The following is an 18,135-nucleotide window of genomic DNA, read 5'->3' as shown; positions in this document are numbered from 1 at the left end:
AGTTTGTGTGATATATAACCCATCAGGACAGAAAGTGATAATTTTGTATTCACCAGTGGAACAGGATTGTTTGTAATGGACAAAGAGCAAGAGACGTAAAAGATCTTAGAAGAAGCGATATGTTATCAGTTGTATAAAAAGGGGACTGTATATATTTTTTCTGTTAGCCTGTGATAAGCCACAAAGTACATGTGCCCAAGGGAGTAGGGGTAAAGGACTGGGGAATCCAATGTCTTTCTCATTTTAAGAGAACATTTCTCATAGCCACAAGGATGCACTAGCATTTAGCTGTCATGCTTGGAAATATTTATATAAGGATGATTCAGTCTTAGATACCCTACTAAAAGTATATGGGAATAATATGTATTCCATTTGGATAAATAGTCAAGGAAAGAGGCAGCAACACTTATTACACGTGGAATAGGCATGAAGTATTAATTATTGCCAGGGTTCTCAACCCCCAGTCCCTGGACAGATACAGCCCGCAGCCCCATGGCATCTGGTCAGTGGGGCTCCCCACAGGTTTGGAAATTTGATGGCAGGAGAGTGGTGCTCTGCTACCACCAAATTTCCAAACCTGTGAGAAGCCCCCAGCCCTGCACACTAAATTAGGTGCCCAATTCCAGTGCCCAGGGCTGCGGGTGTGTTGCCAAGCCCTGTGGCTGAAACCTGACATGAAGGGAGCTGAGAAGGGACAGCTGCAGGCCCCAGGGCCCAACCCCAATTGCAGGGGGTTGGGATGGGATGGCACCAGGCTCCAGAACCCAGTCCCAGTGTGCTGGGAGGTGCTGGGACCCCAGGGAACAATACTGGTACATAGGGGTGGGACAGGGTAGTGATGGACCCCAGGGTATGTCCCCAGAATGTGGGACAGGGAGGGGTTGGTGCCAGGCCCTGGAGCCCAGTCCTAGCAGGCAGGGCTTGTTTTGCTCTGCAGACCAGCCCTACCCTACTCATCTGGCCTCCAGGGCCAAAACTTTGAGCACCGCTGCATTAATGGACACAGTCTTAACAGCTATAACCTGGTTATATTCCCTTCTACTTTTAGTGGGGTATCTGAGGCTGGATCACCCTGTATGTAGGGTTGCCAACTCTGACTGAAGCTATTCTGGAAGATTTTTTTTTCCCCCAACATGATGTAATGTCATTAATTGTACTGTTCAACCTGTTCACAATATCAGTTTCCTGGATTGCTTTTAATAGTCACTGAGAGATCAATGCCGGTTCCAGTAGACTCCCAGCCAGTCTGGGAGGGTCAGCAATCCCACCTGTATGGTAAGTGGGAAAACATACTTGCTACAGCACAAAACTCAAGCTTGGTAATTTGAAGTAAGGATGGTGACCAGAGTAGCAAGTGATTTGTGTGCATTTATGTGGGAAAATACCTGTTACATGGGACACCGCCATATGTTCCAGAGGAAGTTGTTTGAGTGTTCCTCTTCAGCAGTTGCTTGAGCTTCCTTTGGCAGGAATGATTTCATGTCATCCCCTGAGAGATGTCTCATCACAAACGGGAGAGATGCTCCTATTTTCCGATTAAGTGGGATGATGACATTTTCACCAGGGGCTCCAGGGAGTTCAGGCAGATTTGATAGTTACAGGAGCAGGCTGTGAACTGGGGGAATCTGCTTCCTGTTCCCAGGTCTAACACTGACTTACTCTGTGACCTTGGATACATCAGCCAGGCTCCAATTTTATTCCTGGTCAAGAAAATGAGAGTTGGAGCTAGCCATTTATCTCTCTGCCTCAGTTATTCCATCTGTAAAGTGGATATCGTGCAGAGCCCCCCATGAAGCATGGGGCAGTGGGGGGCAGCGGGGATTGCCCCCTGCCTGGCAGTACCCACTGAGTCGGGGGCGGTTTTCCCCTAAGTGCCAGGAGCGGGGCCATTGCTGGGCTGGGGTGGGGATGGGCCTGGGTGATTAGGAGATTCAGCAGCAGCCGAATCTCAGAATCAGATTCAGCTGAATTGATTCCAGACAATGATTCGAATCGCTGAATCGTATCGGTGTCCTCTGAATCAGCCGAATCCAAAGTGAATACTAGCCACTTTGCACAGGCTTAACACATGGGCCAGTAGAGTTACTCGGTATTTGTGTTAGGACAAATCTTGGTTTCAGATCCACTATGTAGTGCACAATATAAAAAGAGATTATAGTCTACAAAATTATTCTGCTAGTGAAAGATCATGGCAAGGAATACTGAGGTGATGCTGGTATGAAGGGTGAAATACTTCAGGGGATTTGTCTCCTATATAATGCATGTGCTCTCTGAAGAAAAATGATCCATACCCAGTGGGCCTTTCTGGACTCTTCAGTGGTACTGGATATACCAGAGGTGCTGTGGCAGGAAGGAACTGACTGGGTCCTGTGAGGACCATGCTCCATAGCACTGTAGTCTCTATGATGGCTCAGAAGTGAATACAGAGCTCAAGTCAGTCTCTGCCCTAATATTGACAACCATCCCAGGAATTGGCCCTAGCTACAGAGCTGGGTGAGAATTAACTAACTAAACTAGTTTTCATTGAAAATTGTCAGTTTGTAAAGCAGAATGTAGCCATTTTGGTGACAAGGTTCTTTGGGTAAATCTAATATCTTTTATCAGACCAACTCAGATAATTGAACAAATTATTCTTAGCAAGCTTTTGGCCACAAACACCCTTTGTCAGACTGAGGAAGCATTGGCAGATGGTCTGTGCTCTTCCTGGCAGCCAGAGGCCAGCATGTATGTGATTTTGGTGAAACTTTTACTAGGAAGAGTTTCTCAGCTCCATGGTGGAATTTCTTATTGAACAGAGAGTGAGAAAATCAGAGATGGGCAAATAGGGTCATTAATTGGGGTCTCTCGTGCCCAATGAGTTCGCAGAGTACCAGGGCACTTGCTGTACTGGGGCAGGGGGTTTGTGGAAACCCTTCAAGGTTTAGGTGCAGAAGAAAAGAGGAAAAAAATTGAAATGTCAAAGCTCTGTGGGACAAGATGCTGTTTCCTGTTCAGCTTTTGCCAAGCTACCTCTTTCCATTGGTACCTGTGCTATGACACCTGCATTCCACTGGCCAAAGAAACCCTTGACTCGTGAAGGGGCAAAGCAGATCTCTACCAGGGGAGGGTGCTGGACCTGTGTGTGCCCCACAAAAACTGAGTGTGATCATGAAGAAGCTTCCTCACTTTCGGATCTAATGGGAAGACTCACATTTTTTGTTTAGTCTTCCCTCAATAAATGCGTCCTGTGCACAGGCACACAATACACCCACCCACTCACTCATTCACACAAGCACATACACAAATCTACAAACATAAACAAATAAAAATAAACCAGCAAAACCTATAAATGAACCAAGCTATTTCTCCTTCAGGCTGGGAAGAAAGGAAGGACGAGAGATGATTACTGCTATTGATTTCAGTGGGCCAGGACTTTATCAAGGGAAGCTTTTGGAGGGAGGGTCTGTATAAGTCTGTAAGTACTGAGTTAAATAGAGAGAATCCATGGCTACAGTATGCAAATATAAAGCAACAGCTCAATACTCATATTACAACCATGGGGACCTTCCTCTAAATTAGTTCTTGTTCAACTATGTCTCATTGATAGTACGAGAGGCAGCAGGTATTAAAAGGGTTTTTTTTTTTCCTTGATTTGGTTGTGGAATTGAGGGGTAGAAATTATGAGAGAGATTACAGCTGTGGGAATTGTTTGAGAGGAAGACTGCAATATGCAGGGTCACCTGAGTTTGTTTTAATTGTTCACAGAAAGTTGATGTCACCTTTGTCTAAAACATTTAAAATATTCTGTAGGATGGCTCCAGGACTTCATGGTTTGGTACAGAACTGAAACCTTTCCTCTACTGGAATGGACCCCAAGTCCATTCCAACTCAAATCAGTGGTTGCTTAAAGTTAGTAGAAGATTGGTGGTCATGGTCAGTGAATGCTCTTATCTCTAAACAGGTCTCCTCCAAGTGATGGCTTGAGGGACGTTGGTGAGACATTTGCATGGAAGGTTGCTATCATGGTTCTCCTTTGGAAGACAGGATTCTGTCCAGCAGAACAATCCACTGAACCAACTGTAGCTTAACTGCAAAAAAAAATTGTTAGGAACAGTGACAAGGTTGCCAGCTCTTCTGATCTTATCGTAAATCTTACAATGACTGGTGTTTTTCTTAACACTTCTGTTTCTGCCATGTGGTGATTACATGACAATCTCAGCTCTCCTTAAAAACAAAAAAAAGAAAGCTATGTTTTCCAAAAGGCAAATAAAGAAAAGAACCCAGAATACATTAATAATCTCACAGTTTTAAACCCGTCATGGTTTTTGAAGACTTGGGGTTGGCTATGTTCCAGTGACAGCCAAGAGTGCCTAACTAGAACATGATATAATTAATTCCTGTTATGATTATACTTAATATTATTTGCCATTTTACTGTTGCTGATATTATGCAAATGATTTTAATATAGCTCCAATCTCACTCTGTGACTTTTCAATTTGTTCTGCATCGTGTTCATTTCCCAGAGTCCTGGTTATTTTTGGTACCTAGTTTCTTCACTTTACAGTATGTCACCCTGAAACACTTTCCCTATCCATTAAATTTAATCTGCTTAAATTAGTTGTTAGATCTTGTTTTATATAAGCCACGATGGCTTTTTCCTTTTTTTATTTCTTCATCATTAAAAAAAAAATCTTCATGGCAGTATTACATATGGAACACACAGAAGCTATTGTAATCTTGGGGCTGAAAAGGCTGTGTTGATTTTTTTTTTTTTTAATTATTGTTATTATTTCAGGAAGCCATTAGCTCTTTCTTCTTTCTTTAAAATAATACTAAATGTTCAACGTATTTATAAAGCACAGATAAATCAGTCTTCCCTGCCCCCCTGCCTCTTTTTTTTTTTTTAATGAAGGCCAGCACAGATGACTGCTACTTCCAAACTTAAATTGCATTCATTGCTTTGCCCTAAGCACCTTATTAAAAGGTGGGCAGTGGAGAATAATCATTGTTTCCATTCAGTTGAATAAAAAATGAAGACTTGCAATGCTTCCTAAATAACAAATATGAATAATTCATAGACAAATTGTGTAAACCCTCATAAATTTACTTTAAAATCAAGGTCATACTAAACCAAGCTGACAAAATCCTCACTTAAATCTACCAGTGTATGTATTTGCTCTTTATTCCCATGAAGATGTTGATGACTACAGTGAAAATCTAATGCCATTTTATTTGCCAATTAAAAAAATATAATATTAATATAAGAAAGAATTCAGTTAAGAGCTGAATAGCTTGGTTGTTCCTGTTCATACACTGTTATTCTGTGATGAAAACTGCTAAGGATCAAAACAACGCTGATAGGAAGGAAGTTGGTCAAGTGAGGCTGATAATGGGACCTCACCACTTTTGTAAAAAGAGCCACTAATAAGTAAATAACTTGGGATAATTAATCAAGAAAGTTTGTTGATTGTTTTCTTTCTGGTATTATTGTAATGAAAAGTTGTCAGATGTAATTCAACTTTTAAAAACTGTGTTCACTTATTATTATTTATAATTAAGGCTATCTGTGGTAGATACATACCTGGTTGTTTCTCCATGCTCAGCAAGTAGTCCACAGTGATTTGAAAGGAGGTATCGAGTGAGGCTTCCTAAGTGTCTTCCATGGACCAGATTCTGTTTAATATTTTCATTAATGATTTGGATGGTAAAGTTGAGTGAACATTTAGCAGATTTGCAGATGATACCTACCTGGGTCAAGTTGCAGATACTGTGGAGGACAAAATCAGCATTCAGATGACTGTAAATTGGAAAAATGTTCCCAAATTAATTAAGTGAACTTCAGTAAGAACAAGTGCAAAGTTGTGTATTTAGGAAATGTAGGCCATAAGACAAGCCAGAGCAGGAAGAGTTAAAATCTGCAAGTCTGAAGTTCTGTGGAAAGCCTCACTGCATCAGAACATTTAAAGGCTGGTCAAGTATGTTCTGGGATGGACAGATCAGTATAACTTGCCATAGTAGAGAAGAAAAGCATGTTGTATGGTACAACCAAAGCTTAGTACATACTTGGGAAGCTAGGTAATAACATTGTAATTAAATAAGTTAATCAATCGGCACATTGTAAGGTACATGGTACCAAACATGATTAGTCATGTGTGAGCAATGATTTAGACTTGATGTAAGCCCTTCTAATTGTCTCGGACGGCCAGAGCCAACTCAAGTTACGTTAGAAATTGGTCGTACGTTAGGGCGGGCTGGTGAATGGAGAGGCAGACACAACTTATTGGTTGTAAAAAACTTTACTCACGCCGCTTGCGATCACGACGCAGGTGGTCCGGTCGTCGGAACAACCACACGAGTTGTTCCAGCTGGCAGCCAGTTAATCCGTCCGCAATTCGAAGCCGGCGGGGAAAGGGGTACGTCGGGGTTGCGCTCGGTGACGGGAAGAAAGATCGATAGGTGATCAGTCTATTGATCGGCAGCCGCAAGTCAGATAACTTCAGAGGCACTCTGCAGCGTGCTCAAAGCTCTTCGACTTGGGCGGAAGTCGCGCGGAATTTTAAACGGCCAGCGAGCCAATTACTAGCTGCCATGTGTGAATAATTTAGCACTGGCCAATAGCGGGACACAAATTTACATTCGAATAGCGGGAACTCTTTGCACCATGCATTTCTGTGCTGCAAAGAAGAAACGCATCCTGCAAAGGAAACTGCAAATTGGTGGGAACTCTCTCCTACACATGGGTTCTCAATTGCAGCAGAACACTCTGCCGTGCAAAGGAGCTCTCATGTGGCCAGGAAATTCCATAGTGCCGAGGCACAAAAATCACTGGGTTGTGACACTAATGTATAAAAAGAGGAGAGTAGCAATAGATTTTGGATTTGTTCTTAACCCTGCACTATCCCTGCTGCTGACCAGGCTGACTACCTGGCTGATAGTATGAATAAATGCTACACTAAGTTTTATACAGCGCATTAATGTACATGTAGATGCTCCTACTGAATAGCTGCTGCTGACTTATTTGAACTGTGGTGTGGTAGGACCTGACATGTCCTTGGAGGTAATGACAGGACAGAAAAATAAAATGCACAAATACAAATTGGGAAATGATGGGCTAGGCTGCAGTACTTCAGAAAAGAGCCTGGGGTTTATGGTCGATCACAAGCTAAATAGGAGTCAACCGTGTTCTTTCATTATTAAAAAAACCAAACGAAAACCCAAAAAACCCACTGGCATACTGTTTTATGTTAACAGAAGCTTCACCTAGAAGTCAAGAGATGTGATTCTTCTGCTCTGTTCAGCACTGGTGATGCCTCACGAGGAGGACTGTGTCCACTTGGGCATGTGTGGTCAAGAAAAATATAGACAAATTTAAAGGTATCTGGCAGAGAGCAACAAAAATAAGAGGTCTAGAAAACCTAATTTATGAGAAAAGGTTGGAAAATCTGGGATTATTTAGTCTGGAGAAGAGAAGACGAAAGCAGGATTTGATAACTGTCTTCAAATAGTTGGAAGGTGGTTATAAAGAGGTTGGCAATAGATCAGTAATTCTCAGCCAGGTTGCCTTGAGATCCTTTCACAGGTGCCCTGGGGTGCTGCGCAGTGTTAGCACCGTTAGGTGTGCAAATATGATTCACAAAATAAACCCAGAGATTTTAGATAGGAATCATTCTCCCTCTTGGATCTTTCTGATTTCTTTGCAACACAAGAATTGCTCTAGTATTTTTCTGTATTTAAAACAACAAATGAAAACCAAGAGCTGGTATTTTCTGAGAGTTCCTCGAGGCTAACAACATGTGCTTCAGATCTAAAAAGGTTGAGAGCCACTGTGATAAATTATTCTCTGTGGCCACAGTGAACAAGATGAGCAGTAACAGTCTTAAATTTCAGCAACAAAAATTTATTAGGAAGAACTTTCTCAGTACGAGGATAATCACTCTCATAACATAAGCTTTGGAACAGTCTACCCAGAGAGGCTGTGGAATCTCTATCCGTGGAAATTTTCAGAAGCAGGTTAGACAAGCACTTGGGCAAAATGATACAGCCCTACCTTGAGCAGGGAGTTAGGTGAGCTGACCTTTCTTCCAGCCCTGTTTTTCTACATAGTGTAGTTATGTGTCTATGCAGTAAAATAAAGGTGTGTGATAGTGGGGGTGGGCCTATCTACACTATCCTAAATCTATGTAGAATCGGTAGACCATAGTGGCATCAGCTTCAGCATGGGACAGCCACCAGGCTGTACCAGTAGGTACCCAGACTCCCCAGTGCGCTTTTACTCTCCTTGCTAGCCCCAGGCTGCACTTAGGGCATGTCTACATTGCAGGGGCTAGTAATATTGCTCTGGCTGCAGTGCAGTATTGGTATATCTGGCGTGGGTAACTAGTAATGATCTGCTTGCACAGCACAGTGCTCACCATGGGCTAGCTATTTGAGTATTTACACAGCTTTTTGGGTGGGTTTTGCAGCTTGTTGCTGAGCTCTCACTGCTACCCAGCAGTGGCCAAGTTAGCTCAGGTACAGTGGTGGTATATGTAGTTACATCCCACCTTTTCTTTGCTGTCATTACTAATGCCAGATAGACTAAAGCTAGCCACTCATGCCATAATCTCACCTTCATTTTGTGTGTAGATAAACCCTATGGGCCTACCTCCCAACAAGTTTTTGAAATATGAAGGCATAAAGTTTAATAATAGCATTACATTGTGAAATTAGTCTTCGTTATCCCATCCTTTTCCTTTATAGTAGGACCTGAATCTGTAAACCACTTATGTACATCCTAGAGTCCCCTTTAATTCCATGGGATTTAAGCCTGTACGTAAGCACTTCACTTAATCAGGGCCTTTTGACTTTTGTAATGTGCTGCATTATTTTTCCCCTAGGACTAGATAAGCTACCTTTTTTTTGTTTGCAGCTGGAATGTTTTTCAATATCTAACACTTACTGATACTTCCAGCAGTTCCCCTGCTGAGGTAGCGCACCATGCTGTCTTGAAAGCAAGAGGCAAAAGCAAAAAGAAAAACACATATTGTAGCCTGCCAGCGACAAAACCCAAGATGAGTTTTTGTTCACACTAGCCTCTGCATGCCAGTGCAGCCCTGCTCTCAGTCCCAGTTAAGTCGGTGACAATGTGTCCTTTAACTTCATTGCAAGCCATACTAGGTCCTTCCCATTCCTGCACTGACCTAAATGTCTGCCTACCTTTGTTCCCTTCCACTTAGCAGACAGCATTTAAGATGGCCAAGGTGCCACTTTGGTTTCCAAAATCTGAATTTTATCCCAACCTACTTGGCTCCAGTTTGAATCCTACTTAAATAACATACACATTAGTCTGACACACAAATGTTATATGAGTGAAAAGTACGGACCTGGTTAACCCATTTAAGTGGTGACATTTCTGTCAGGGCCCTGCAGCAGAAACAATGTCCCCTTCCTCTCTGAGGTAGAAACCAAATGGAGATAACGATGAGGTAAATGGGAGCTACTAAAAATAAAGGTGTGGATAGTGTCAGACACATAACAAAAATATATGCAGGAATGAGCGCTCCAGTTTGAAGTGTTCTGTCTCATGGAACAGGCCTCACACAGGTGATGGCAGTGAAAGCTTTCCTTCATACCTTGACCTGGCATTTGCCTCAGCCTTCACATTTGAGGGATTACATCTTAGGGTAGGATGGGAAACCTTCATCTACATGGCTTCTTCTGTCCGTGTTTCTTTTTGCTATCTGAGAATACCAAGAGAGAGGAAGTTAGTGGCCATCTATCAATTTGGGACTAACATAAGACTCCCAGTTTATTCATGTACCTAACACACCTCAATAAGGACTTTCCTGTACTCCCTGGCATCCTACACTGACAATCTAGAAACATTTTTAAATCAGTTGATTTGGAGAAGCTTTCCCCTGCAAGCAGCATGTCATCTCAGCCACAATGACACAATGCAGAGTATATTTTGTAGCACTGGGAAATGATATGGATGCTGTTTTCTTTCCACTATTTCTGCATGTTACCTATTTAAAGAACATATTGTTTTACTGGTACTTGTATAACTTAAAATAGCAGAGCCTTTTGTTATGTGTGGTTGGAGAATGTTCAACTGAGGAGGAGGGAGAATGAAAATCAAATGCATTTTATATATACTGTAGAACAAGGGCGGGCAATTATTTTGGGCGGAGGGCTGCTTACTGAGTTGTGGCAAGCCATCGAGGGCCACATGGCAGGCAGCCAGGAGCAGATACATATTAATTTTCCAAATTTTTTAGGGGCCCCATGGGACAGATAGAATGGCCTGGTGGGCCACATCCAACCCGTGGGCCGCATTTTGCCCACCCATGCTATAGAAGGAAGGGTAGAGTGAGCCTATACAATTAATCTCTACTCTGCCTTCTGCCCGACTAACATGGCTCACTGCTTTTCTCTGCTCAAGTATTTTGTAGTTCCATTTTCTTATTTGTTGTAAGTGTTTGCATTGCTTGGAGATAGGACTGACTTGCAAGGTTCTGACTAAGTTATCTGAAAAGTCTGGAAGTGTTTAAGCCCACAGTTCTGATTTGATGTATTAGAGGGCAAGGATTTAGGCATAGAAATCTAACCTGGATTTCCCCAAAGTTGCCTGGTGTACAGATATTGGACTTTTTAGAGTCATTGTATGTGTAGCAGTGTTGAATCAAAGTTGTATAATGGGAACTAGTGGCATCCACCTCCCCTGCCTTTGAAATATTTATTAAAAAATTATATTTTGATTTCATCCATAAATCGAGCATTTGAAGATGCTCGAGAAATGCATACAAATTTCACTGCATTATTGCCATTAATGCCCCCCTGGAATATTAAACTGTGCGTCACTTTGCTCTGGTTGGAGATGAAGACATGGTGAGAACTGGCAGGCACCATTGTGGTAAAGTGTGCTGGTTTCTGCACATTTGTATTTGTCGTGCATGTCCACCAGCAACAGAATTTAAAAAACCGTGGACAGCAGTACCGTTACAGCTTTCCACTTGCCCTTTTACAATACCAAATGTTCAAAGCCAACGTTATAAAATGACTGCATGGCCCTGACCACCTCAATTTCTTCCTTTCAGCAGCTAGCTACAGTTGTAGGAATCACTCTGTCTGTGGAGTTTGCTTTTCAGCCAGACTTCTTGCTCTTTTTTCTCTGCAAGATGTCATTAGTAGTTAACTTCAGAGTTCTTTTAGCCTTTTTTTACTTCAGTGCTGTGATGGGGTGCTTGGCACACCTATCACATTTAAGAGGAAAGGCTGAGGGAGAAGCAGCTTTCAAGTGTGGCAGGTGCTGATTAGAGAGTTGTCTGACCAGAAGGTCCCAGGCTTGAGCTATATGAGCCTAGGGCCTGAGCTGGTCAGGCACTCTAACCCTGGGAGCCAGAGAGGGGCTCCTGGCAGCAGGGCTCCTAGCCGAACAGCTGTGCTGGGGTAAGCAGTGCAGAATCCAGGAATAGGGCAGGACATGAACTGGTGGTTTGTGGAAGGGACTAAGGGGAAGTAAGGAGGTCCCAGCTAGCCTAGAGAGAGAGGCCAGAGGAATAGATGGTGTGGGACACAGAGGGAGAAAGCCTGAGCCCAGGAGGGGCTGAGTAGAGAGGGCTTGGGACCTGAAGCCTGGCATAGGCAGAGGGAGAAGTGCCCGGGGAAGGGCGAGTGAGGAGGGCCTGAAAGGCTGGAGGCCTGAGAGGCTGGAGCCTAGGAAGGGCTGAGTAGGTAAGACCAGGAGGCCTTAGATTGGAAGCCAGGAGGGGCAGGTGTCAGCAGGGCCAGGGAACCCAAAAGTCTCAACTGACTTAGGAGAGCACAGCTGACCACAGCTGGAGAGCAAGTGGGCCAAGGGAGCCTGTAGCCCAGGAGGGGCAAGGACTCGGAGTGAGAGCCCGTGGCCCAGGAAAAGCACTTATCAGCATATCATCTGCGCGGCTTGGGAGTGTGTATTGGGGAGGATGGAGCCCATGTAAATAGCCCTTAAGGCAAGGACCACGGGCAGCTGTGGTCAAAAGAGTAAGAACAGGCTTGGAAAGCCCTGGAACAGTCTCCCGTTCCTCAGAAATTAATATCAAGTCCTGGCACGATAGTAAAGGAGTAATTGCCCCAAGAGAGTCAGGGTGGCAAAGGCTGAGCAGCCATGGAGGGCATCGTGACCACCCATGTATCCAGCACTTGCTACAGTTGCACAGTTGAAACCCTGGAGAGGGTGTGTCTGGGCTCTAGGGCCAGCAATGAGACCAAGGTTTGAAGTATGCCTTGTTCTTCAATTTTACTGAAGTTTGATGAACACAAGCTCTGCCTACTGTGAACTGGCCTTCTTGCTGATGTTCCTGATCTGCTGTCAAGTTTTCACACCCCGAGTCCATACAGATAGAGAAATCCAGCTACAGGTTGCCTTCAGGAAGGAGGCTACCTCAGTGAACAAATTGAAGCCTTCAGGGCCAGATCCAGCCCCAGGTATCTTTCTGGAACTAGTTTTCATGAAGCTCCCACGTTGTACAAGTTGCCCTTGTCAGAGCATGTCATTGGTATTAGGGGTACATCAGCGCCTCCTGTGAAAAACATCTGGTTGTCAGTTTTTCAATGATAAGGCTTAATTTTATGCTGGAAAGTTTTAAAGATGTATTTTTGTCAATGGCTTGGGCTGAAGGGGTCCCATGGGGAAGACTAGGAGTGCTGAGGTCCAGTACATGCAGCTAAATTTGGATGGATTCAAAATGAAACACACTGCCTTTTCCAGCTCTTTCATATAACAAATAGGATATTTAGTTCTAGATGAGCTCAAGTTGCACAGGTCTTCCATTAAATGACAGGAGAATAGGGTACAGACAAGCTAATGTTGCCCTCAGCCTCAGTGCATTTTTCCATGTATTAGCAGAAGAAATTCAGAATTTTTCCACCTCGAAGGCAAGGACAGTGCTTTCCTTTGGGCTACCTGTTATATTTGTAAAGGTTCTATAGTTATTCACGAGTACATGAACTGTTTATAACAAGAAAAAAAGAGGGCAAGGTAGCAAGCCTGGTTTAATTTACTCTCAGAAAGTTATGAAATTGAAAGCTGTTTCTATAACAGCTTGGTCTTGCCTTGTAGATGGGATTTGACTGAATTTTGATAATGCCTAGTGACTGTGTTGTAACAGAACCCCTCTGCAAAGTTTGTTTTGTTTTGTTTTTGGTAGTGTGGACAGAACAAGAGAAATCATGTTTTGATTGTTATTATTTGAAAGCCAGCTCCAGATTGCCAAAGGCCTTCCTTTGAGATCTGGATCAATTCAGAAGTTGAAGAGCTGCTGTCAACCTTTGAGAAGACAGTTTTAGAGTGCACAGTGCCAATGCATATTCACTAGTCTGCCTGTCTGCATTTGGGGAAGTAACAAATGAAATGATCCCTCATATGACTGCTATTGAAACCTTATTACCCTTTTCTTTCAGAGTCAAGACAACAGATTTGCTTTCATTGCTGAATGGTACGACCCAAATGCATCTCTCTTTCGACGCTTTGAACTCTTGTATTATCCAAAAGATGGATCAGTTGAAATGGTAAACACCTTCTATATTAAATGTTTTCTAGATAGTTAGCAGGTTGGGATGTTGGCAAGCCATGGCCTTAGCGTAGTATAATGTTCCAGGAAAGAAAAACTAAACAAATTAAGAAATGTATATTTTTTTGTTTCTAAAACTAAACAAATTTACAGAAGTTTTGGGACTAACCTGCATATTTATTGCTTTGTTTTTAAAAGCTATGTTTGCATGAATGGAATTAATTTTCATTAATTCATTTTTATTTAATCTTTACTTGGGTTTTGGCATTAAATATAGCAGTGCTGAGTTACCCCAGGAGAACCACAGAGTGAAGTAGGAAGCTGAAAGGGCCAAGTCCCATTTTGCTGTCAGAGCTGAGTAAAGAGTACAGAGGAAGCAGCCACATCAAGGAAAGGATGTTGTTTTGGAAACTATAGAGTGTAGCTGGTAACACAAAGATGACATTGAAAATTATGCTGTTTCTCTCAGATGGTTGCGTGCAAGATCCTTTTGGCTTCAGTAGGAGTCAGATACAGACATGTGTAGAGTTATCACGTAGGCAGAAACAGGGAACAGAGAGAGACAAGTACGTTAGCAACAAGTGTAACAGGTGTATTGAATATCGTTCCAGAATCTCTGTAGTTGCTTCTTCTCTGTCCTCTTTAGGAATTGGAGGATAATGAACTCTGATTTTTAATTTTGCATCTTGGAATTGGAGGACAGAATTGTGGTCTTGACAAAGATTATCAGTTGTCACCTTCATCTTGGTTTGTAGATGAATGTAAGAAATGGTTCTGTAGTCAGCATGCTAACTCCCCTCCTCCCCCCCGTTACCTGCAAAAACAGAAATAAAACTAAACAGCCAGCAACATGTGCTTGAAGTCTTTGCTCAGTGTGCCCTTCTGCATGTTCCAATCCCTGTGGCAGCTCACGCAAGCAGATGTGCCTTGTAGCATGCCCTGTGGTTTAGATTAAATTAAAAGAACCCTGCTCTCAATAGTGTCCCTTTAAAAGCACCATCTCTTCATGCTGTATGTATACACATTGCTGCCAGCATTTGAACATTTTTTTCCAGAAACAGTTCTCCTCGTAAATCTGAGGCAGCTTTAACCTTCTTTCCAACACAGCTTCAAGCAAACTGGTAACACCAAGGTTAATTTTACATAAATGCTTAGTCTTAAAACTGGCAGCTGCACAATTGTGCAGGTGGCATTGCAGCAGCTAGAAGTCACCACTGCCTTCTGTGTTGCAGCTGCTCCAAACACCTGGCTGTGGTTGTTACACCTCTGCTCCCTTGCTATTTTTAATTTCCTGAGAAGATAAATGATTGCCTGTTAATCTTTCTGACATGTCTGGGTAGAGGAGAGGTTGCTGCCAGTAGGAAATTTCCCTTCTCTAGGTGTCTTCCTTATTCTTCCTTTTGAGCATCAACTTAATTTACGTCTCATCAGCTTTGTTTTTTCTTTGCTGAAGGTGGTTGTTTCAGATTTGCCAAGTGATCAGTCGCTTTGGATCCCCTCATTATACAGTCTTTTGGAGAATACCCTGAAACCAGCCCAGGCATAACTTCTAGAGAGGGTGAATCCCTGACTCCTTGAACTCCAAGACCTGACCTTTTAGTCTGTACACTCCCCTGGTTATGCACCTCATATCCCCAGCTGCATTCTAGCTTAGCTCCTGGAGAAGGACTTTACCTGTTCAAGGAGATGGAGCGTACCCAAAGTTGCATGAAGTGAAACAGGCAGTTCTTGAAACAAAACACCTTTATTGGTCCACAGGAAGACAACAGGCAGTGAAGCCCAAGCAATTTTTGTCAGAATAAAAATAGCCCTGGCTGTTTTTTCTCTCAACACCACTTCCCCCTTGTCTTTGGGCTCCCCCTTTTCAGGACCTTCTCTCAAGTGGCTTACTGGCACTGTAAACAGCAGGGAGTCTCTTCAAGTACAGGGGCTTGATGGATCAACGAAGTCTCCTTGTTGCTTGATGGCCCATTACTGGCTAGCAGAGCACTTGGGCAAATCCCCTCCAGCTCTGGTTCCAAACACAAGTAACCCCTTCTTTCCCTGTATACAATAATCAGAGAAACTGAGCCATGCAACAGTATTAGCAGTGAACAGGTAGAAGTAAATGGGACAGTTTGCTGGGAGCAAGAGGAGGAAGCAGAAGAGGAACCAGGTACCAGATCCTGCTCTGGGAAGGGAACTGAGTCAGAGTTGCCTGTATGCTTGGCTTGCTGAGGGTTGTTTGGTGGGTTTGTGTGTTTAGATGTGTTCTCTGAGCAGCTGAGTGGACTGATTGCTGCCTGGGTGTGAGAAACGGTCCTAACAAAAGGGCCTAGCCAGTCCAGGGAGCTGAAAGAATCCCGTGTACCACAACAACTTGAGGACTGACCAGCTAAGCTGCAGCTCTGCAGAAAAGGACCTGGGGGTTACAGCAGACAATAAGATGGATATGAGTCAGCAGTGTGCCCTTCAACTATCTGAAGGGTGTGATGGGCCAGTAGGGGGTGCTCCTGCGTTGAACCACCCACCCCACTGCTCCTGACCACCTTCCAGGCTCAGAGTGTCTCCCTGGAGGCACCTCACGTCCAGCCGACCCCCTTCCTGGAGCCCACCTGGAAGCCTGGGAGTAGCACTGCCACCACCAAGGGTCTGGACTGATCTTGGCCTTGTGCCCCCTGGGAAACACAGGCCTAGTAGTCCTTGAGGGGTACTCAGCCCCCTTCAAGAACTTATATCAGCGATCTGGATGTGGGTGTGGAATACATGCTGTCCAAATTCACTGGTGAAGTTGTAGCAAGTTGTAGAGCGAGGTGGGCATGCTGGAGGGAAGGCACAGAATCCAAGTCAATCTAGACAAATTACAGAAGTGGGTGGATGAGAATAGGATGGAATTCATTGCAGGCAAGTGCAAGGTACTGCATCTAGGGAGAAGGAACCAGCAACACACCTATAGGCTGGGGGAACACCCTTGTCAACATGGTGGCAGAAAGGGATCTTCGAGTCATTGTTGACGCCAGGATGAACATGAGCCGCCAATGCGAGGAAGCAGTCAGTAAGGCTAACTGCACCTTGTCGTGCATCTACGGATGCATCACAAGCAGGTCCAGGGAGGTGATCCTTCCCCTCTATGTGGCATTGGTCAGGCCACAGTTTGAGGACTGCATCCAGTTCTGGGCGCTGCACTTCAAGAGGGATGTGGCTAGCATTGAGAGGGTCCAGAGAAGGGCCGCTCGCATGGTCAAGGGGCAGCGGGGCAGGCCCTACGAAGAGAGGCTAAAGGGCCTGAACCTATTCAGCCTCCACAAGAGAAGGCTAAGAGGGGATCTGGTGGCCAGTTCTCCCAAATGAGGTGGAACTTTCTCCTGCCTTGGGGGTCTTCAAGAGGAGGCTGGACAGATATTTGGCTGGGGTGATATGCCCCTGGCACCCGTTCCTACCTGGGGCAGGGGGTCGGACCTGATGATCTGTTTAGGTCCCTTCCGACCCTAAGTACTGTGATACTATGGTACTAACTTGGGGTGCTTCCCTCAGTCTGAAGCACAAATAGTGGTCTCCCTTAGCCAAACCAAGGGGACCCCGAGGCATAATCTAGACCCTCTCCCAGTAAGTCTCCCACTCTAGGTACAGAGAGAACTTTATTGGTTACAAGGAATAGGTTTGGAATAGGGTACAGGGTAGAGCAGTATCAGAGAAATACCTTAGAGCAAACAGCGGCACGGTAGCCTTTGATTACACATCTGTATTACTGTAAGCTATATATTAGCTCTCTCTCTATAGCTATATATGTTAGCTCTCAAGTAGCTTACTCAGAAGTATCATCCAGAGGCAGATGGAGATTTCCTCTGGAGGCAAGCAGTTCATTGACCATGAGTTTCAAGAGAGAGAGCAAGTTTCAGATGGTCCAGCTCTTTTTTCCCTGAGTTTTCATCATGGCTACTGACCCTCCTCCTGGGCAGTCCTTAACTTATGTAGTACTTACAACCTCATTTACCTGGTCCAGTGGAGACCAGCATTTGTTGGCTGCCAGCTAACCTATTTAAAATGCATCACTGGTTGCTGGACAGACTGGCAGGGTCTTTAGACCCCTCCCAGCCAGGTTGGCATTGCTTAGAACAATAGGGAGTTTAAGCCCCTACCCAGGTGTGTGAGGCCAGTCATGTAGGCAGAGAGAGCAGGTTTCCCCCTCCCTTAGGAATATATCCAGCTCAGGTTACTACCCAGGATTACCTGAAGCTGATGAGGCCAGGAGTGTCTGCCCTCTGCAGTGACCATGGTAACCAAATTGTAAGATTGGTCACCCCCCTGACAGCAGGGTTTGGGGAGAGACAGAGATGGCATTCTGCCACAAAGGGTAGTTTGAAAGAGGATGGAGCTAGAACAGGGGTGGGCAAAATATGGCCTGCAGGGCGGATCTGGCCCACCAGCTGATTGGATCCAGCCCATAGGCTGGCACCCACCAATTAACTGTATTCAGCCCCACTGGCTGCTGCCCCTGCTGTGCTGTCCATGGGACTGAGTCCCACTCACTCCTGCCTGGGGCAGGGCGTGCAGCCTCCTCTGCCAGAGGGTGCCAGCTCCAGCCAGCAGACACAGCTTCCAGGCAGGGCTGCTGCTGCCGCCCCTGCTGCCGCCACCCCGTGGC

The 18,135-nt window shown here is 44.4% G+C and overlaps 1 protein-coding gene across 5 annotated transcripts in view; it reads left to right on the top strand.

Annotated features, from left to right (window-relative positions):
- The window catches only part of NME7 (NME/NM23 family member 7), a 159,664-nt gene that overhangs the window by 30,139 nt on the left and 111,390 nt on the right, over nucleotides 1-18,135 (top strand). For all 5 annotated transcript variants that reach the window (XM_025210909.1, XM_006029448.2, XM_025210906.1 and 2 more), the window contains exon 2: nucleotides 13,402-13,509. In XM_025210909.1, the coding sequence (XP_025066694.1) occupies nucleotides 13,402-13,509 (108 nt within the window). The remainder of the gene's footprint in view (nucleotides 1-13,401; nucleotides 13,510-18,135) is intronic.

Source organism: Alligator sinensis, unplaced genomic scaffold (genome assembly GCF_000455745.1).
Source record: "Alligator sinensis unplaced genomic scaffold, ASM45574v1 scaffold327_1, whole genome shotgun sequence".
NCBI lineage: Eukaryota > Metazoa > Chordata > Crocodylia > Alligatoridae > Alligator > Alligator sinensis.
The sequence above is the reverse complement of the archived record's forward strand: the minus strand, read 5'-3'. Positions and strand labels throughout refer to the sequence as shown.